The 23,245-nt window shown below is 38.7% G+C and overlaps 1 protein-coding gene across 2 annotated transcripts in view; it reads right to left on the reverse strand.

The window, feature by feature from the left end:
* Positions 1-23,245, reverse strand: part of LOC144447950 (acyl-CoA synthetase short-chain family member 3, mitochondrial-like) — a 207,921-nt gene that overhangs the window by 136,392 nt on the left and 48,284 nt on the right. For both annotated transcript variants that reach the window (XM_078138072.1, XM_078138073.1), the window contains exons 4-6: positions 14,975-15,109; positions 12,697-12,837; positions 2,345-2,425 (exon numbers count right to left, since the gene is read on the reverse strand). In XM_078138072.1, the coding sequence (XP_077994198.1) occupies positions 2,345-2,425; positions 12,697-12,837; positions 14,975-15,109 (357 nt within the window). The remainder of the gene's footprint in view (positions 1-2,344; positions 2,426-12,696; positions 12,838-14,974; positions 15,110-23,245) is intronic.

A 23,245-nucleotide genomic window follows, 5' to 3' on the forward strand; every position in this document is an offset into this window, starting at 1 on the left:
TAATTGAATATTGAAACTTGCATCTTTGATGATACATTCGAATATCACCCATGAACTTGTTCTCATTAGAACATGTACTTCATCAGCACATTACAAGCATGTCGTCATGGCCTGGGTGATCTCCTTATAAGGATGTGTCAAGAACCAATCATCTAAAGGGCATATAAGTGTGATGTCATGCCACAGTGCATTCTGGGTAATGAGGCTTTACCCGTGCGGGGGCACTCAATAGAATATGGCCATGATGGAATAGAAACAAAGAATTTAAGAAAATACCATCCTTCCAGAGCAGCCCCTAGGGGGCGCTCTGGAACTAATAACAGGACTTTGTATTTTTGTATTGCTATGCAGTTATCAATGTAAATTGTAGGTGACAATAATGTTGGTTGTAACACATTACGTTGTGTTACTTTTGTGAATCCCATGTGATACACTATACTCCTCACTGAATGAAAGCACAAAACTGCAATATTTTTGTTAATCTTGTATTGAACTTTGACTAGTCTGTCTCAAAGATCAAAGATCCTTTACATGTAAACAAATACCATCTCATGTTGTCAACCGACAATACTTAGGTGACACACGATAAAATGTCGCTGAAATGAAGAAATGGTACATTCCAATTCCCCTATTACCGAATTCTAATCGAAACGAAAATTATCTAATATTTTCGTACCCATCAACATACAGAGACCTGATGAGAATGACTTCACGAGAAGACAACACATCACAATGTAATTACATGTAACATCATGAAGTCTTGGAAAGGTCCATTTTTACGTGTACATGTACTCCAAGATCTATGAATTTCAAAGTCTTGGAAAGGTCCATTTTTACGTGTACATGTACATATCCTCAAAGATCATTAATTATGCAAATTTTTCATTAAAACTGCAAGCTATATCAACAAATTTTATAGGACATATCCACTTTGTTATGGTTAATGTATGTATTAAATATATATAAGAATGCATATATTGAAATTCAAGTATGCATTCTTATGATATATCCTAATTACCAAAAATCATTAATCATGAAAATTAGTTATTAACACTGACAAGTACATCAACAAACTTTATAGGACATATGCGTTTTCTTATGGTTAACGTATTATTATTATTATTTTTTTTATTATTTTAATTTCTTAGAAAACGCACTACACATACGTCACAGTGTGATGTACAGAAACTCTAAAGAGAATATGCAAAATTTAAAATACATAATGCAAGTGGTAGGGTAAAGAACACACAGTCCTGCTGTGAAATAAATGTACAGCAAAGCAAAAACGAATCAATGATAGTACATATTAAAAAGATAGGTTTTCAAACCGCGTTTAAAAGACTTAACATTCCTTGCAGTACGAATCTCTACAGGTAACATATTCCACAGTGATGGCGCGCAAACTGAAATGGCTCTCTGGCCGTATGTCTTACTGCATGTACTGCGGGGTGGAATCAGAAGTAACTTGTCTGCAGAGCGGAGATCTCTAGAAGGAAAATACTGCTCTATCAGCTCTGTCAAATACACTGGTGCTAATTACTTTAAAAGTAATTAACATAACCTTGAACTTAATACGTCCTTCTACTGGCAGCCAATGTAAATCAACTAATACAGGTGTAATATGGTCAAATTTACGGGAACGACTAACTAAACGTGCTGCAGCGTTTTGAAGAGATTGCAAACGGTGAAGCTGATCTTTGTTAATTCCATACAAGAGACTATTACAATAATCTAACTGAGTTGTTACAAATGCGTGGATCAATGTCTCGGTAGTGTCCAGATCGAGAAGTTTACGGATCTTGCCAATTCTGTATAATGAGTAGTGGGCTTTTCTACAAACTTGGTTTGTGTGACCGGACATAGCACCATTCCTGTTTAAAATCATGCCAAGATTACGGACCGAGTTTGAAGGGATAATATCAATGTCACCGATCCTTAGGCTAGACAGTTCCGTTGCATCAGGTTTCAAGCTCGACGAGAAATGGACAACTTCCGTTTTGTCATCGTTCAGAATGAGTAGATTTGACTTCATCCAGCCACGTACATCGTCGATACATTCCTCGAGAGAGGTACGTACATCATCTGGTTGCCTACAAACAACATAGACTTCGGAGTTGTCGGCATACATCATACAATCCAGACCATGACCTTCGATGATATCCTCCAAAGGTGATGTATATAGTGTGAAAAGGATTGGCCCAAGTACCGATCCCTGTGGTACTAAATATATGTACTAAATTATGTACTAAATTATAAACGTATGTACTGAATTATATTGAAATTGAAGTATGTATTCTTAAGATATAGTCTAATTACCCAAAATAATTAATTATGCAAATTATACCTCTCCTGGATTCACACCATAGATATTTTTCATAGTCCAATATAAAGCTACAGCATGGCCTCCACTTGGTCTAGTGACAGCCTGTAAATAACATTAACCATTTAATTGATTAATTTTGTCTTTATCACTTTTCATATCAACAAGACTGTCTCAAGTTACTATTTTAAATATTCTATCTATCATATAAAGCTGTACTAGCAATAATCTAGCTGCTAGACCTCGGATGTTCTTCCAATACAACACGACACATGACCGAACGTCGCTATCGAGGATGGAACATCCGAGGTCTAGCAAAAGTCATCTCAGCAGTTCAGGGATATAAATAACTGCCAATCAGAGAACTGCATTGATGACAAGCACAAACAGAGGACAATAGCTAATTTTTTCATGCATATTCATCTTAAGGAGGGCTTGTAAAAATAACCACCAATGCCTTAGCTGAAATGTGTGAATGACAATGTCTACACACTGATCAAACTCACAATTACCATAAACCGATTAAGACATAATAGTTAGTAAGTAACTAGAGGTCATGGGCTATTGAATATATTAACATATATATATGCATACATGACCCAACCCATGTCATCTCAATGGAATGTCAAGTCTGAAAATGACATTAGCTAGACGTTTTGGCAAGCCCTCACTGTGAACTTCGTTCACACAACGAACTTCATTCATTTATCGTATCGGAAGCCAGAACGTCAAGCAGCAAGACTATACTAGCAGCTGCAACTGGGACAGGTTTTTTTTCAAAATATTTTGTCAGGTACGATACCGGTAACTTAAAAGGGCCACTGCAATTCTATTTTTCAATTTTCATCAAATCAATAAAAAATAGCCACTTAACACATTTCTATAGCGTTGAGGAGAAAAAAGTGACCACGAATAGTGAAAATCTAGTTAGAAATTATGCTGCTTCCACGTTCATGACACCCTCTGCTGAGCGAGTATTTATATTTGCATATGAAAGCATTCCTGTTATGTCGTCATAGTAGAACACATAACCTTGAACTTCACCTTCCTAACATGCATTGCTATGGAGGCTCAGTCACAACAACAAGTTCTAGAAACTGTATCTTTCGAACGGGACGGCGAATGTTCGTCAGATTTTTCAAGTGAGGAGGATCACAGCCTAGCTTTCATCTTTGATGGTGTTATTGAACCCTATTCCTTTGAACCGGTCGGTACAAGTGAAAGTTCGACGGGTGGTTACGGTGATGATGATCAGGTCACCTACACAAGATCAAGACAGACTTTTAAACAAGAATTGGTATTAAAGTTGTCTTCTATAGTGTCCTGTCCTGTCTGGTACTAGTATGTCTTTACAATGTATTGTTGTGTAGTCGTGTTCCGCGGTATTCAATTCACTCCAGTGCTTTCAAAGCAAAGTGGCACATTGAAAAAGAATGTTTGAGTGACGGCGACACGGCGCGTCCTTTGTTACATACTACAAATTGACCTTTGCTAGCTTTGGCTTCTTCACTTCGTGGTGGTTGACTTTGTTGTAAATGGAAACAGTTCATCGTACGAAAAGGCAATATTCAGGATGATAGAGTGTACATGCAGTATATTATCCATGTGTATCTTGTACATACATTTTGATGTGTCATCTATATAGTATTGCGGGCGGCAATGCACCAATGGAAATGATCGTACAATATCATGTCTGGTTCGTCATGTTGCACATCACTGTTCTGTCACTTTCTACCTAAATACTTGTAAATTCACGTGCTGTGACTGTGATCTGCATGTATTGGAGTGTGTTTTGACATGACTTGGTAGCCTACATCGTGTTCCTGGAATTGTAATAGGCCTACACTGTAGTGTATAATGAATGCAACTCTTACATGCTTGATGCACTTTGGCGAAGGTCAACAACCCGGGTCCACATCTAGCATCTAGCACCTCGGACGCGATATTGACATGCAGGTTTGGGACTTTTCTGAATTATGTCTCGGTTAATAGTGTAATATCTTGTGTTTTGAGATGTAGTGAATTTGTTGCGGTTGCTATCTGATGACACTGGTCCATCACATTATGTCTATGCTAAAATACACACGTCAACGATACCATCAAACACTCAGCAATGAGATGAGACCACATGTCAAAGGTGGTCTGGGTAGACTACTGCTGTCAGTGTAGATCTAAATTGATAATTTAATCTGTTTTGTCTGCCTCAAAACCTGTCACTTCTGTCTTCAAATCGAAAAAAAACATGATTAAAACGTGATCGACGGCATAATTGTACGTGCTTGGACCAGTTCCAATGAAAATGCGACACAAATACTATTATTCAAAACTGTCAAAACGTTGACACAATATGGCAATATTATGTAATCTGAAGACAACTCATCGCTTCACAAAGAATGCGATAAAATTCCCTCGATTGGCAATCATTGATCGTGGGGATCTCTAGACTAGTATAGTAGTCACATCACCTCTACTCGATTGAACCATGGATGGATCAGTGATTTATCCCCAGGATACAATGTAACAATGAGCTGTCTCCCCTCCATTGTCTATGATTGCATCATGATTTTTTATATTTCCATGCAGAGTAGATTAGTTGTGGTGAGCGTTTTGAATGTGTTAGAATTACGTAGTGGACTTTGTACCTCTGAATTTTGACTGGGACAAGTTCCTTGGTCGATTTTTTTTTGCGTTTGTTATGTGTTGATACTATTTCTTTTCCCATTTCTATTCCCACAATTTTTTTTGGCTTTTCCATAGTTACAATGTAGCAAAGTCTAGGCTCTCCCAATACATGACTGAATGTTTTTCAGATTTTTTCTAAGATGGTTGTTTGGCATTAAACTAAATTAGGGTGAGTTAGGATGATGCCAGTTTTGATTTTAAAAAAAAAGTGGAAATAATTAGCCCAGAGACTTGGGCAAATAAAGTCTACTCTGAACCCGACAAAAACTCTCTGGTTGCCTGTGCTATATTTGTGGTGTATGTATCTGAACATTTGCCAATTTATCATAAATGTACATCATAGCAGTCTAAAGACTGGGTAGCAAATTACGCAATAATGGCTTGCTGTAGAGCCTTGTTCTGGCGTACGGTTCCACAATGGCGGCCTTGTCAACATCGTGTGAGGACTACACGGAAGTTTCTGTGGCTTACAACCCCGTAAATCATGTTTTCACTAAATTTTCAACATAAATTTTTCTTATTATGTATTAATCAACCATACAATGCGTATTTAAATTGATTAAATGTTATAGCAGGAAATTTGCAAGTTGTCAAATTAAGGTCGATGCTAATGATTGTAGCTGTGTTGTGTCTGTGTCAAACTTTGTCCTGCCGACAAGGCGTGTTGTGATGCTTGAAACAACACAAAATTTTCAGGACTAAAATTTTAGTTTATATTCATTATCTGTGCCAAATTTGGTGTCTCTACCTTATGTGGTCTATATTTCGTACATATTTCAATCTGACCTTGCAAGTTCTCAAGTTAGTGATTGTGAGTACATACGTACGTCTGTGTTGAATTTACCGTCACGGTGGCTGACAAAATAGGTTCATAACGCTTGAAACAACACAAAATTTTGAAGACTAAAATTTCAGTTTATATCCATTATGTGTGCCAAATGTATTAAAGGTGATCGAATCACTCTTTGTGTTACTGCAGCCTCCAAAAACACAACGTCGAACCATTGTCGACTATTAAACGTTAAACGGTACTGCAAAAGTGAACCGCTAGGCTAACAACACCAAGACCAGGTTGGCCTCAAGGATGACATAATATTACAAATGTAAACAACACCTTTGGCTTTGCTAACACAGTGCTCGGCATATTCCGGAAACACGAAAAAAGTCGAAGGAAGCAGGCTGGGAGGTACAGATTTCCCCCTCCCATTTCTATATGACGCATACAGTAAATCAACATTTAATCATACATTCCTTTCATTAGGGGGCAGTATGAACATGTTAGTGTAAAGAAAGAAATAGAATTGCAGTGGCCCTTTAAACAGTTTTGCATCACCTGTAGGTAAATGCATGGTTTGAAACTGTATATATAGTTTACATGATAAATCAAATCAAATTGAGTTTTGACTTTGCACCCCAAAATTAGCACCCTCAAAGACAATGGCAATCATGATTTCAACCTATTTCTGTACTACCCAATGGTTAACCACAGGGAGCTCAGGCTCAGTTAGTTTTGTTTACAAATGCATACAAACAAACAAGTAAACAAACAAACAAATAAACAAGTAAACACACAAACAAATATAAACCAATAAATGACTAGATAAATAAATGAATAAACAACAACAAACAAACAAACACTACCCCCCAATAGTCACCAACGGAGAGACCCCTAAAGGGTTGAGACTGATCCCTACTCAATAGTCACCAATGGAGAGACCCCTAAAGGGTTAAGACTGATCCCTACTCAATAGTCACCAATGGAGAGACCCCTAAAGGGTTAAGACTGATCCCTACTCAATAGTCACCAATGGAGAGACCCCTAAAGGGTTGAGACTGATCCCTACTCAATAGTCACCAATGGAGAGACCCCTAAAGGGTTAAGACTGATCCCTACTCAATAGTCACCAATGGAGAGACCCCTAAAGGGTTAAGACTGATCCCTACTCAATAGTCACCAATGGAGAGACCCCTAAAGGGTTGAGACTGATCCCTACTCAATAGTCACCAATGGAGAGACCCCTAAAGGGTTAAGACTGATCCCTACTCAATAGTCACCAATTGAGAGACCCCTAAAGGGTTGACACTGATCCCTACTCAATAGTCACCAGTGGAGAGACCCCTAAAGGGTTAAGACTGATCCCTACTCAATAGTCACCAATGGAGAGACCCCTAAAGGGTTAAGACTGATCCCTACTCAATAGTCACCAACGGAGAGACCCCTAAAGGGTTGAGACTGATCCCTACTCAATAGTCACCAATGGAGAGACCCCTAAAGGGTTGAGACTGATCCCTACTCAATAGTCACCTACGGAGAGACCCCTAAAGGGTTGAGACTGATCCCTACTCAATAGTCACCAATGGAGAGACCCCTAAAGGGTTAAGACTGATCCCTACTCAATAGTCACCAATAGAGAGACCCCTAAAGGGTTGAGACTGATCCCTACTCAATAGTCACCAATGGAGAGACCCCTAAAGGGTTGAGACTGATCCCTACTCAATAGTCACCAATGGAGAGACCCCTAAAGGGTTGAGACTGATCCCTACTCAATAGTCACCAATGGAGAGACCCCTAAAGGGTTGAGACTGATCCCTACTCAATAGTCACCAATGGAGAGACCCCTAAAGGGTTGAGACATCCCTACTCAATAGTCACCAATGGAGAGACCCCTAAAGGGTTGAGACTGATCCCTACTCAATAGTCACCAATGGAGAGACCCCTAAAGGGTTGAGACTGATCCCTACTCAATAGTCACCAATGGAGAGACCCCTAAAGGGTTGAGACTGATCCCTACTCAATAGTCACAAATGGAGAGACCCCTAAAGGGTTGAGACTGATCCCTACTCAATAGTCACCAATGGAGAGACCCCTAAAGTGTTGAGACTGATCCCTACTCAATAGGCACCAACGGAGAGACCCCTAAAGGGTTGAGACTGATCCCAACTCAATAGTCACCAATGGAGAGACCCCTAAAGGGTTAAGACTGATCCCTACTCAATAGTCACCAATTGAGAGACCCCTAAAGGGTTGAGACTGATCCCTACTCAATAGTCACCAATGGAGAGACCCCTAAAGGGTTGAGACTGATCCCTACTCAATAGTCACCAATGGAGAGACCCCTAAAGGGTTGAGACTGATCCCTACTCAATAGTCACCAATGGAGAGACCCCTAAAGGGTTAAGACTGATCCCTACTCAATAGTCACCAATGGAGAGACCCCTAAAGGGTTAAGACTGATCCCTACTCAATAGTCACCAATGGAGAGACCCCTAAAGGGTTGAGACTGATCCCTACTCAATAGTCACCAATGGAGAGACCCCTAAAGGGTTAAGACTGATCCCTACTCAATAGTCACCAATTGAGAGACCCCTAAAGGGTTGACACTGATCCCTACTCAATAGTCACCAATGGAGAGACCCCTAAAGGGTTAAGACTGATCCCTACTCAATAGTCACCAATGGAGAGACCCCTAAAGGGTTAAGACTGATCCCTACTCAATAGTCACCAACGGAGAGACCCCTAAAGGGTTGAGACTGATCCCTACTCAATAGTCACCAATGGAGAGACCCCTAAAGGGTTGAGACTGATCCCTACTCAATAGTCACCTACGGAGAGACCCCTAAAGGGTTGAGACTGATCCCTACTCAATAGTCACCAATGGAGAGACCCCTAAAGGGTTAAGACTGATCCCTACTCAATAGTCACCAATAGAGAGACCCCTAAAGGGTTGAGACTGATCCCTACTCAATAGTCACCAATGGAGAGACCCCTAAAGGGTTGAGACTGATCCCTACTCAATAGTCACCAATGGAGAGACCCCTAAAGGGTTGAGACTGATCCCTACTCAATAGTCACCAATGGAGAGACCCCTAAAGGGTTGAGACTGATCCCTACTCAATAGTCACCAATGGAGAGACCCCTAAAGGGTTGAGACATCCCTACTCAATAGTCACCAATGGAGAGACCCCTAAAGGGTTGAGACTGATCCCTACTCAATAGTCACCAATGGAGAGACCCCTAAAGGGTTGAGACTGATCCCTACTCAATAGTCACCAATGGAGAGACCCCTAAAGGGTTGAGACTGATCCCTACTCAATAGTCACCAATGGAGAGACCCCTAAAGGGTTGAGACTGATCCCTACTCAATAGTCACCAATGGAGAGACCCCTAAAGGGTTGAGACTGATCCCTACTCAATAGTCACCAATGGAGAGACCCCTAAAGGGTTGAGACATCCCTACTCAATAGTCACCAATGGAGAGACCCCTAAAGGGTTGAGACTGATCCCTACTCAATAGTCACCAATGGAGAGACCCCTAAAGGGTTGAGACTGATCCCTACTCAATAGTCACCAATGGAGAGACCCCTAAAGGGTTGAGACTGATCCCTACTCAATAGTCACAAATGGAGAGACCCCTAAAGGGTTGAGACTGATCCCTACTCAATAGTCACCAATGGAGAGACCCCTAAAGTGTTGAGACTGATCCCTACTCAATAGGCACCAACGGAGAGACCCCTAAAGGGTTGAGACTGATCCCAACTCAATAGTCACCAATGGAGAGACCCCTAAAGGGTTAAGACTGATCCCTACTCAATAGTCACCAATTGAGAGACCCCTAAAGGGTTGAGACTGATCCCTACTCAATAGTCACCAATGGAGAGACCCCTAAAGGGTTGAGACTGATCCCTACTCAATAGTCACCAATGGAGAGACCCCTAAAGGGTTGAGACTGATCCCTACTCAATAGTCACCAATGGAGAGACCCCTAAAGGGTTAAGACTGATCCCTACTCAATAGTCACCAATGGAGAGACCCCTAAAGGGTTAAGACTGATCCCTACTCAATAGTCACCAATGGAGAGACCCCTAAAGGGTTGAGACTGATCCCTACTCAATAGTCACCAATGGAGAGACCCCTAAAGGGTTAAGACTGATCCCTACTCAATAGTCACCAATTGAGAGACCCCTAAAGGGTTGACACTGATCCCTACTCAATAGTCACCAATGGAGAGACCCCTAAAGGGTTAAGACTGATCCCTACTCAATAGTCACCAATGGAGAGACCCCTAAAGGGTTAAGACTGATCCCTACTCAATAGTCACCAACGGAGAGACCCCTAAAGGGTTGAGACTGATCCCTACTCAATAGTCACCAATGGAGAGACCCCTAAAGGGTTGAGACTGATCCCTACTCAATAGTCACCTACGGAGAGACCCCTAAAGGGTTGAGACTGATCCCTACTCAATAGTCACCAATGGAGAGACCCCTAAAGGGTTAAGACTGATCCCTACTCAATAGTCACCAATAGAGAGACCCCTAAAGGGTTGAGACTGATCCCTACTCAATAGTCACCAATGGAGAGACCCCTAAAGGGTTGAGACTGATCCCTACTCAATAGTCACCAATGGAGAGACCCCTAAAGGGTTGAGACTGATCCCTACTCAATAGTCACCAATGGAGAGACCCCTAAAGGGTTGAGACTGATCCCTACTCAATAGTCACCAATGGAGAGACCCCTAAAGGGTTGAGACATCCCTACTCAATAGTCACCAATGGAGAGACCCCTAAAGGGTTGAGACTGATCCCTACTCAATAGTCACCAATGGAGAGACCCCTAAAGGGTTGAGACTGATCCCTACTCAATAGTCACCAATGGAGAGACCCCTAAAGGGTTGAGACTGATCCCTACTCAATAGTCACCAATGGAGAGACCCCTAAAGTGTTGAGACTGATCCCTACTCAATAGGCACCAACGGAGAGACCCCTAAAGGGTTGAGACTGATCCCAACTCAATAGTCACCAATGGAGAGACACCTAAAGGGTTAAGACTGATCCCTACTCAATAGTCACCAATGGAGAGACCCCTAAAGGGTTAAGACTGATCCCTACCCAATAGTCACCAACGGAGAGACCCCTAAAGGGTTAAGACTGATCCCTACTCAATAGTCACCAATGGAGAGACCCCTAAAGAGTTAAGGCTGATCCCTACTCAATAGTCACCAATGGAGAGACCCCTAAAGGGTTGAGACTGATCCCTACTCAATAGTCACCAATGGAGAGACCCCTCAAGGGTTAAGACTGATCCCTACTCAATAGTCACCAATGGAGAGACCCCTAAAGGATTAAGACTGATCCCTACTCAATAGTCACCAATGGAGAGACCCCTAAAGGGTTGAGACTGATCCCTACTCAATAGTCACCAATGGAGAGACCCCTAAAGGGTTGAGACTGATCCCTACTCAATAGTCACCAATGGAGAGACCCCTAAAGGGTTGAGACTGATCCCTACTCAATAGTCACCAATAGAGAGACCCCTAAAGGGTTAAGACTGATCCCTACTCAATAGTCACCAATGGAGAGACCCCTAAAGGGTTAAGACTGATCCCTACTCAATAGTCACCAACGGAGAGACCCCTAAAGGGTTAAGACTGATCCCTACTCAATAGTCACCAATGGAGAGACCCCTAAAGAGTTAAGACTGATCCCTACTCAATAGTCACCAATGGAGAGACCCCTAAAGGGTTATGACTGATCCCTACTCAATAGTCACCAATGGAGAGACCCCTAAAGGGTTAAGACTGATCCCTACTCAATAGTCACCAATGGAGAGACCCCTAAAGGGTTAAGACTGATCCCTACTCAATAGTCACCAATGGAGAGACCCCTAAAGGGTTAAGACTGATCCCTACTCAATAGTCACCAATAGAGAGACCCCTAAAGGGTTGAGACTGATCCCTACTCAATAGTCACCAATTGAGAGACCCCTAAAGGGTTGAGACTGATCCCTACTCAATAGTCACCAATGGAGAGACCCCTAAAGGGTTGAGACTGATCCCTACTCAATAGTCACCAATAGAGAGACCCCTAAAGGGTTAAGACTGATCCCTACTCAATAGTCACCAATGGAGAGACCCCTAAAGGGTTAAGACTGATCCCTACTCAATAGTCACCAACGGAGAGACCCCTAAAGGGTTAAGACTGATCCCTACTCAATAGTCACCAATGGAGAGACCCCTAAAGAGTTAAGACTGATCACTACTCAATAGTCACCAATGGAGAGACCCCTAAAGGGTTAAGACTGATCCCTACTCAATAGTCACCAACGGAGAGACCCCTAAAGGGTTGAGACTGATCCCTACTCAATAGTCACCAATGGAGAGACCCCTAAAGGGTTAAGACTGATCCCTACTCAATAGTCACCAATGGAGAGACCCCTAAAGGGTTGAGACTGATCCCTACTCAATAGTCACCAATGGAGAGACCCCTAAAGGGTTATGACTGATCCCTACTCAATAGTCACCAATGGAGAGACCCCTAAAGGGTTAAGACTGATCCCTACTCAATAGTCACCAATGGAGAGACCCCTAAAGGGTTAAGACTGATCCCTACTCAATAGTCACCAATGGAGAGACCCCTAAAGGGTTAAGACTGATCCCTACTCAATAGTCACCAATGGAGAGACCCCTTTTTATAAGTAATTGACCAATTATTAGTGAATACATCTTTGGTTATTTGATGAGTTGCAGCTACTGCAGGCTGAATGTACCACTATAGAGGTTACAACATTATCTTGTATTGGTGTGATCTCAATGAGACAACATCTCATACTAACTATTGTCAAATGGTGGACAAATACTTTTGGTGTTCCTATATCACATTCCCATAATAGTGAAATATGGGATAAACTCAATCCATACTTTTGGAGTTCCCGTTGTTCCTGATGTATACAGTAGATAGACAGGATCCGTTGCTAGGACTGGTACACAATCATGTGGTCTAGATGTGGACATCTCTTCTTGCCAACTTAAGTCCATGTCTGGATTCAGTTCAGTTCTTTCCTGAATATAAAATATATCATATTATGAAGTTATTACCACCTTCCCATTTATTCCTATCAGAAGCTGCAATAATTGTAGCAATGGTGTTTGATTTTGAGCTTTGAATTTTGAATTGTTTTTTAAAGTGTTTTTTTTTTTTGCTTTTATCATACCTACATGTATAGTAAGGTAGGTTTTATAATACATACATGTATGGTAAGGTAGATTTTATCATACCTACAAGTATGGTAAGGTAGATTTTATCACATGTACATGTATGGTAAGGTAGGTTTTATCATACCTACATGTATGGTAAGGTAGATTTTATCATACCTACATGTATGGTAAGGTAGATTTTATCATACCTACATGTATGGTAAGGTAGATTTTATCATACCTACATGTATGGTAAGGTAGGTTTTATCATACCTACATGTATGGTAAGGTAGATTTTATCATACCTACATGTATGGTAAGGTAGATTTTATCATACCTACATGTATGGTAAGGTAGATTTTATCATACCTACATGTATGGTAAGGTAGGTTTTATCATACCTACATGTATGGTAAGGTAGATTTTATCATACCTACATGTATGGTAAGGTAGATTTTATCATACCTACATGTATGGTAAGGTAGATTTTATCATACCTACATGTATGGTAAGGTAGATTTTATCATACCTACATGTATGGTAAGGTGGAATTTATCATACCTACAAGTATGGTAAGGTAGATTTTATCATACCTACATGTATGGTAAGGTAGATTTTATCACATGTACATGTATGGTAAGGTAGATTTTATCATACCTACATGTATGGTAAGGTAGATTTTATCACATGTACATGTATGGTAAGGTAGATTTTATCATACCTACATGTATGGTAAGGTAGATTTTATCATACCTACATGTATGGTAAGGTAGATTTTATCACATGTACATGTATGGTAAGGTAGATTTTATCACATGTACATGTATGGTAAGGTAGATTTTATCATACCTACATGTATGGTAAGGTAGATTTTATCATACCTACATGTATGGTAAGGTAGATTTTATCATACCTACATGTATGGTAAGGTAGATTTTATCATACCTACATGTATGGTAAGGTAGATTTTATCATACCTACATGTATGGTAAGGTGGAATTTATCATACCTACAAGTATGGTAAGGTAGATTTTATCATACCTACATGTATGGTAAGGTGGAATTTATCATACCTACAAGTATGGTAAGGTAGATATTATCATACCTACATGTATGGTAAGGTAGATTTTATCATACCTACATGTATGGTAAGGTAGATTTTATCATACCTACATGTATGGTAAGGTAGATTTTATCATACCTACATGTATGGTAAGGTAGATTTTATCACATGTACATGTATGGTAAGGTAGATTTTATCATACCTACATGTATGGTAAGGTAGATTTTATCATACCTACAAGTATGGTAAGGTAGATTTTATCATACCTACATGTATGGTAAGGTAGATTTTATCATACCTACATGTATGGTAAGGTAGATTTTATCATACCTACATGTATGGTAAGATAGATTTTATCATACCTACATGTATGGTAAGGTAGATTTTATCATACCTACATGTATGGTAAGATAGATTTTATCATACCTACATGTATGGTAAGGTAGATTTTATCATACCTACATGTATGGTAAGATAGATTTTATCATACCTACATGTACATGCAGGGGTCGAAATAATGAAAATAGAATAGAGTACTAGTGAAGGCCATTCCTAGAATAGTGTACTAGTCAAGGCCATTCCTAGAATAGTGTACTAGTCAAGGCCATCCCTAGAATAGTATACTAGTCAAGGCCATTCCTAGAATAGTGTACTAGTCCAGGCCATTCCTAGAATAGTGTACTAGTCCAGGCCATTCCTAGAATAGTGTACTAGTCAAGGCCATTCCTAGAATAGTGTACTAGCCAAGGCCATTCCTAGAATAGTGTACTAGTCAAGGCCATTCCTAGAATAGTGTACTAGTCAAGGCCATTCCTAGAATAGTATACTACATGTAGTCAAGGCCATAATGTTAATGTTATCCTTAAAATAAAATTATATGCAGTAAAATGTAACACTGTATCACAAAGTATTGGAATTGATAACTTAAATAATTCTTACCATTTTTGATCTGTCATATATGATACATTTGTATGGCTTGTGTTGACTCATCAAAATGGCTTGATCTACCAATGGTTTGTATTCAACTAATCTTGTTGGTTCAACACCAAATGATGCCGAGACGATAATTTTCGGCTATAACACAAAATAATACAATATCAATTTAGTAGGCTAAGACTATAAGTAGAGTCAATTCTATTGATGATTTAAAATGTCATCTTCATTGTCTATACAATCTCATGTACTTAACACTTACCGGAGTTTTCCAAAACCTAGCCCTGGGCCACTTTTCAGAAAAATCAGCAAATTCGGAACAACAACAGAGGAACTAAATAGAAGCTCAGGGCGATTATTTGGCAGTCAACACTCATCAGTCATGTGGCTCATATCATTACGAATAGGGACATACAAGTTTAGGGACACAACAATTAGGAAGACAACAATAATCATTTCATTTTATAATAATTCAAATATATCAAATGAAACATTTTATTTGCTATCAGTCTATCAGCATTGATTGTATTATTGCTTTTATTCATAAAGGAGCTTCAAATGATTTATAGTAGAACCCCTTTCATGAAATGAAGTCTCCCATCCAATGCATGTGTGTTGTGGCTGGTAGTGGCTCATTCCATTTCGGGTGTGTGGATTGCTTGTTAGACACATAACACAAAATGCATTCCAAATCTGAGCATTTATACTGCTTATTATCATTTACTTTGTAATATATAAAACATTACACGATCAAAAATATACACCACCTGTTTCATTTTTTCCTTACATCATGCAATTATGGTGTACCTAAAACAAGTCATTGAAAATGACATAGTCCCCGCTATGATTGGGTTTTAAGGAACTGGCAGTTTATGTTGTCATTTTCAAACATGGTTAATGTTGGCCTCATATGGTTGTTTTTGATATCACTACTCTGTTCAAGCATGTCTGAGTTATGGCTCTGGACATGAAAACTGCGCCAACAAAATGGCTGCCAGGCAGCCATATTGGATCGTATCACGACAACAATGAATATGCACATGTATGTCATAGAACACTGTCCTAATACCAACTTTGAACGAGATCTGGTCAAGCATGTCTGAGTTATGGCTTTAGGGACGACATCGAAATCAAAAGCATCGTAATTACGCGTCGTAACGAGTAAAGACGAGTAGCTACTAGTAGCTACGATGTACTACGCGAAACAGGAGATAATGAGGTGTTCAAGTTCATGAATAACTGACAATAGATAATCAGTTCACTTTTCTTTGTTTCCCTTAAAGACGTCGTCTTTGAGCGTAGATACGCGTAATTTTTTATCGCCAACACACAATAGATAGTGATTCTCACCTTCCACGTTTCCAATGATGACATCGTCTTCTATCGTAGTTGATCGTAGTTTGTCATAATTTTCGATCATCAAAGAAAACCACGTACTCAGCCAGTAATGTGCTGATGAAACTAGTACTGCACATGTTTTTATGAGTGCAAGTTCATGGGCGATATTCATAAAAAACAACAATAAGATACGCACGAAATCAAAGTTTCATTCAATAGTCAGTAAATCTTTTCACGAACAGTACGGTATGTATTCGAAATTTATTGTGATGGACGCATGGACGTAATATTGTAACAGTCCTGGGTTAACAGTAAATCTTTGAGGAAGATTATCGTACAATTGTGTGACTCTCAAAGCATCAATCGCAGTTAGACTTTCTTTTTTGTTTTTTGCACGGTCGACAAACTAACAGTACAACTTACAAGCTCACGCTTGACGGCCATGGTAGGGCCAAGAAATGCTGTTGAATTTCCGGGTTGTGGAAGTGCAGTTTTGACTTTTATATTATCGAATAACAGGATTTGTTTTATATATTCTAAAACAACAACTATTTTTTTTATGTTTCTCGGTACAGTAACATTCCTAAATGATGGGGTTGAGTTGAGAAATCGCAATGTTCGGCAACACGTGGCGTGATGCATGATGCATGTAGATATATAAACATAGAGACGCAAGTGATGAACGTATTCAGTTATTCGTAGCCCGAAATTTCGTTATATAAATGACGTTTTTCCTCAAAATTTTGAAGAAACAAAACCTTTTTAGGTGACTTCTAAATCAATCAAATCAAATGATATATTAATGCGAGACAAGCTTTAGTTTTCAATTTGTTTTTGTGGACAATGTTTGAATTCGACTGACGAATCCTGCGACTAGAATCTAACACGATCAATGCACCGTTGACCAGCCAGACGAAAATGGTCTGCATGTTTGTTGACCAGCCGAGAAGTGCATAAGGAACTTGTGAGGCAGTCCGAATAAATAGATGTAAAATCCGACGTTTCGAATAAAAATTCTTCTTCAAGGTATTTTTAGGCAAGACATATTAGGTAAACATCTGAATATATCTGAAACACTTAGTTGACTAGCCGACTGTACGAATGCCATAGAAGGCATCGAATGAATAACAAATAACATTGAAAAAAGTAAGCGTGAAACTGATTTGCAAAGGAAAGAAAATCTTTTTGTTTCGTTATTTTTTTCACGATGAAGACTACGCGTAAATGGTCGTAGTTTGGACTCATGAATAACGGACAATAGGTGTTTACTTTTTATTGTCTACAACCTAAAGTACATGAATATGCGTTGAGACTTATGAATATTCACCGTAGTACATCGTAACTACTAGTAGCTACTAGTCTTTACTTCGCAAAATTCGCAAACAAAATGGCTGCTAGGCGGCCATATTGGATCGTATTATGAAACAACTTGATGTGCATATGTAATGCCATAGTATGTTGCCCCTGTACCAAGTTTGAAAAAAATCGGTCAAGGCATCTCCAAGAAACGGCTGCGGACGGACTGACGGATGGACGGACGCACGGACAGATGGAACCCAATCCATAAGTGACTAATTAATGTGCCAAGACCAACCCTAGAGAGAAATGGTATGCGCCAAGCATTTCCCACCATATCTTATCTGTTACTATCTGTAAACATAGGACTCTCAAATAAGCTACCATTTCTCAAGTACATTTGCGGTGTGGCTACCCATCTCGTAAATAATTTAGACCCGATCTGAAATGCGAATGGCTGTAAAGTTTTAAATGGACAACACGGAAAATGGTCAATCTTTTGAGCAATGGATTTATAGGAAAACAACTGGCCAGCATGACACAAAATGAACAGTCTGATTCTAGAGTTACAGATGGTCAACGAAGTATCTTTTTTTAGCACTGTAATGTGATATTTGCCAAAGCCTCCAGGACTGGCGAATTTGAATTTATCTTGATACCGTCACACGGACTCCCTCTCTAGTAGGAACACATACATTGCCTGCAATGTATGTGTTCCTATTTTTTTTCGTGAGATTTTATAGGATCAACTTTGAAGGGGTCAGTTTCTTTGTACAGTTGTGATGGTTTGTTTGCAAATGTCTGGGTTTTCCTGACAAGTTTGACAAAACGTAGTACAACTTTTGTCATTATACTGCACTGTTGAACCATTATTAACACTGTTTTCCAATGTTCTTGTCGCATATTTCTGTCAATTCCTGATCCTTCGTGAGATCCAAGTGAAGTCGTCATTCGAGGTTTTTCGTTTCGTCGATGCCTCAAAAATAACCATTACAAATAGAATAGAATTGTCAATTGACTGAAACCAAGCATGTCAACTTTATATTTATTATTATAAATTGGATATTGTTCAACTAAAAGTAGTGTACGTCTGAACAGATTTATAGGCAAGATTCAATGTTTCACATTAGCGGGACTTGGGACCACTAATTTTTTCAGCAGGACCACGGCATTTTTTAAGCACTGGTCCGGGGACCACCAGTTCACAAAACGATTTGTTCACCCCTGGATAAACTTGACATTAGTCTTGTACCATTCGTCAAATCTCCATGAACTCATTTTAATGACATTACACATTACTTCAACTCTCACTCAATGTAATTCACTTTGTGTGCACACTCACCATGCAAATTACCCTGACTTATTTTTAGACGCAATGTGTCGCATTGACAGTGACATCTGCGACTCTCCATGAGTCATCTGCCGGCTTGTTGATCTATCTCAGCACAAAGGTGTCTGTACCTACCTTCACGATCACATTCTTCTCATGGAAAAAATGTCCATTTTTTAAAAGGCACTCTAAGTTTATGGGTTTTTTCAACGGAACGTTCGAACTAAATAAAAACTAATGTTACCAATATAACAAGGCAAAATTCTTGCCGTAGTGAATCTGAAAAACCCATTAGACGCCCACTTGCCAAATGATTGCCCATGGGCAACTTTACGGATGGGCTTGTTTTCGGAAAACTCCGGTAATATTTACTGACATATACACGGCTTAGCTCTTGAATGGTCTTGATAAAGTTGCCCTACATGTACCTCACAACATACATTTGTAAGCCAGAAAACTATTACTGGATTGAAGAGTACTGTCTACTTGGTCTGATGACATCAATAGCACTTGCATGTGATGAGAATTAATATGGAAACAAGATCAGCCAATAAGAGGGAACATTATCTCAATTGTTCACCATCATCACCATTACCATTACCACTATCACCATCACCATCATAAGAAATACTTTATTGTCCACTAAACATGGAATTTATTTCTGCCTTTGGCACCAGATGATAACCAGACGTAAACTGAATGTCTTCCGTAAGGGCAAAGTTTTGAGATTGGCGTTCCTACAGACAATTGTTGCAATACAACAGAACATATGTAATAAGTTATTTTTTCTCATTGATTGCTATTTGCTCATTGCTGTTAGTGATCTCCTGGCCAACCACAACATGTACTGTGACATTTGTTGAGAATGTAAAAAAAAAAAAAAAAAAGCACATCGTCGTCGTACCACTTTAGACGACATTTCCTGACGAGAAACTATTTTTTCCTTTTTAGTGGCCTACAAAAATATGCCAATAATTTATTAAAACTAAAAGCTACATCAATAATATTTTCAGGACAAGTGAGCTTTGGTATCGCAAATGCATGTATCAAATTATATTGAATTTGAAGTGTGCATTCTTGAGATATAGCCTAATTACCGAAAACCATTAATTATGTAAATTTCTCGTTAATATTCTTGGGATGTTTACCGAAACCTAATCATTTCTTGTCACTACCCTACAGAACACATGCAATAAATTTCGTCTGAAGGGAGCCAGTCGTGTTGTAGAAAATGGTGATAAAGTCGCACCACTTTAGACGACATTTCCTGACGAGAAACTATTTTTTTCTTTTTGTGGCCAATCGAAAATATGCCAATAACTTATCAAAACTAAAAGCTACATTAGTAATATTTTCAGGACAGGTGCACTTTGGTATCGCAAATGTGTGTACCAAGTTATATTGAATTTGAAGTGTGCATTCTTGAGATATAGCCTAATTACCGAAAATCATTAATTACGTAAATTGCTCATTAACATAACGAGATTTTTACCAAAACCTAATCAATTCTTGTAATTACCCTACGGAATATGTCTTCAAAATTTCATTTGAATTGAGCAAGCCGTTATGGAGAAAACGATGACACAGATCCTTTAATGTCCATGACGATCATGTGTACAATGTCCCAAAAATATGCCAATAACCTATTAAAACTAAAAGCTACATTAGTAATATTTTCAGGACAGGTGCGCTTTGGTATCGCAAATGTATGTATAAAGTTATAATGAATTTAAAGAGTGCATTCTTGAGATATAGCCTAATTACTGAAAATCATTAATTACGTAAATTGCTCATTAATATTCACAGGATTTTTACCAAAACCTAATCAAGTCTTGCCATTACCCTACGGAATACATCTTCAAAATTTTGTTTGAATTGAGCAAGCCGTTATGGAGAAAACGATGACACAGAGAGACAGACAGACAGACAGACAGACACACAGACACACAGACTTCCACTTATAAATATATCTCTTCCTTACGGAAGAAAAAATGGCACCAATGGCATTGTAGCCTAACTGTACAGTTTTTTAAAAATGTTTACCTACATGCTGATCCATGCTAGGTGTACATGTTCATTTGCTGAATGTCTATCCAGTTCATGCCTATCCAACCCTGTTGTTATCTATGCAATATACACGATCATTTGGCTGTTGCTATGGGCGTGGTCATTTTGCTAGATATATTTACATACATTTTTACCTCCCGTAAGGGTATGGGAGGTATTAAAAGGGGAATGTCTGTCTGTGTGTCTGTCTGTCTGTCTGTCTGTGTGTCTGTGTCATCATTTTCTAAAAATCGGCTGGCTCAATTGTAATGAAATTTGGGATATATAATCTTTAGGGTAATAGCTAGACCTGATTAGGTTTTGAGCCAGATCTGTTAATGTTTAATTAGAGAAATTTGCATATTATTATTAATGAAATCAACTAATTACGCAATATCTTAAGACTGCATACTTCAATTTCAATATAATTTAGTATATTCGTTAAACATAAAAACATACATTTGTCCTGTAAAATTCGTTGATATATCTTAGAGCGTTAATGAATAATTTGCATAATTAATTATTTTTGGTAATTAGGCTATATCTTAAGAATACATACTTCAAATTCAACATAATTTAGTACATACATTAACCATAAGAAAACACATATGTCCTATCAAGTTTGTTGATGCACCATACAATGTTAATGAATAATTTGCATAATTAATAATTTTCGGTAATTAGGCTATATCTTAAGAATACATACTTCAATTCCAATATAATTCAGTACACACGTTATCCATAACAATCGCATATGTCCTGTAAAGTTTGGTGGTGTACCTTTCAGTGTTAATGAATAATTTGCATAATTAATGATTCTTGGTAATTAGGCTATATCTTACGACTGCATGCTTCAATTTCAATACAATTCAGTACATACATTAACCATAACAAATTGTGTATGTCCTATAAAGTTAGTTGATGTACCTTACAGTGTTAATGAATAATTTGCATAATTAATGATTTTCGGTAATTAGGCTATATCTTAAGACTGCATTAAGTAGTATCATACACTCTTACATACATTAACCTAAAAAAGCATGCTTGTCCAAAAAACAAAGCCTGTTACCATAGTTTTTTTAGTTTAATGAGTTATTTGCATAATTAGTGATTCCCTTACGGGAGGCGCTCAGTTTAAATCTGGTTTTAATGTTCGTTGACTTGTCTATGAATCCCTGATATTATCTTTGCAATATATGTGATTATTTGGCTCTTCCTATGGGCATGGTCTTGTTGCTAGGCACATTTACATACATTTTTTGAATGTTTATTCACTTGTCTAAGAATCCCTGTTGTTATCTTTGCAATATATGTGATCATTTGACTGTTGCAATGAACATGGTCTTGTTGCTAGGCATATTTGCATACTTTTTGAATGTTTGTTTGTTTGTCTAAAAATCCCTGTTATCTTTGTGAAATACACAACTGTTTTGCTGTTGCTATGGGCGTGGTCATGGTTGCTAGGGGTTTCGAATATTTTTGAATGTTTACTAAGTTGCCTACCAGATGATGTTTTTTAACCAAAATATACTGCCATTTGGTTGTCGCTGAGGGCGTGGTCTTGGTTGCTAGGGCCAATTGTGCCAAAATGATTTGAAGAAAATCTGCAGAATAACACTTCTAGAAACACCTCACCAAGTTTCAGTCTCATTGCCCAAATACTTTTTGAGATATAAGTTTTTGACCAAAATTAACATTTTTACACCTAATTTGCATATCACTGATGAAATCATTATATGCTTAATAATTCTTCATCTACACACCCCACATGCATCCCCATTAACTTTCAGCCCAATCGGCTCAGTAGTTTTGGAATTACAGATTTATGACCCCCAAAAAAAACATTTTTAGCCCTAATTTGCATATCACACATGGGATCATCATGTTGTGAACAATTTTTAAACCAAACACCCCTAAGAACTTTCCCACCAATTTCAGACCAACCTGCCCAGTAATTTTTTGGAGTTTAAGTTTTTTGACCAAAAATCACAGTTTTGACCCAAATCACATACCTGTGAATTTAACATTTTCATTGGAACAATTTCCCAACTAGACACCAAAAGCAATCTATTAACCATCAAATACCAAGGCAATCAAGGCAATCGACAGACACACACACACACACACACACACACACACACACACACACACACACACACACACACACACATGCACAGACAGACAGACAGACAGACAGACAGACAGACAGAAAAATGGACTGACAGACAGATAGGCAGACACCGCACAATGCCTATAGCAATACTAAA

Source organism: Glandiceps talaboti, chromosome 17 (assembly GCF_964340395.1).
Source record: "Glandiceps talaboti chromosome 17, keGlaTala1.1, whole genome shotgun sequence".
NCBI classification, from domain to species: Eukaryota; Metazoa; Hemichordata; class Enteropneusta; family Spengelidae; genus Glandiceps; species Glandiceps talaboti.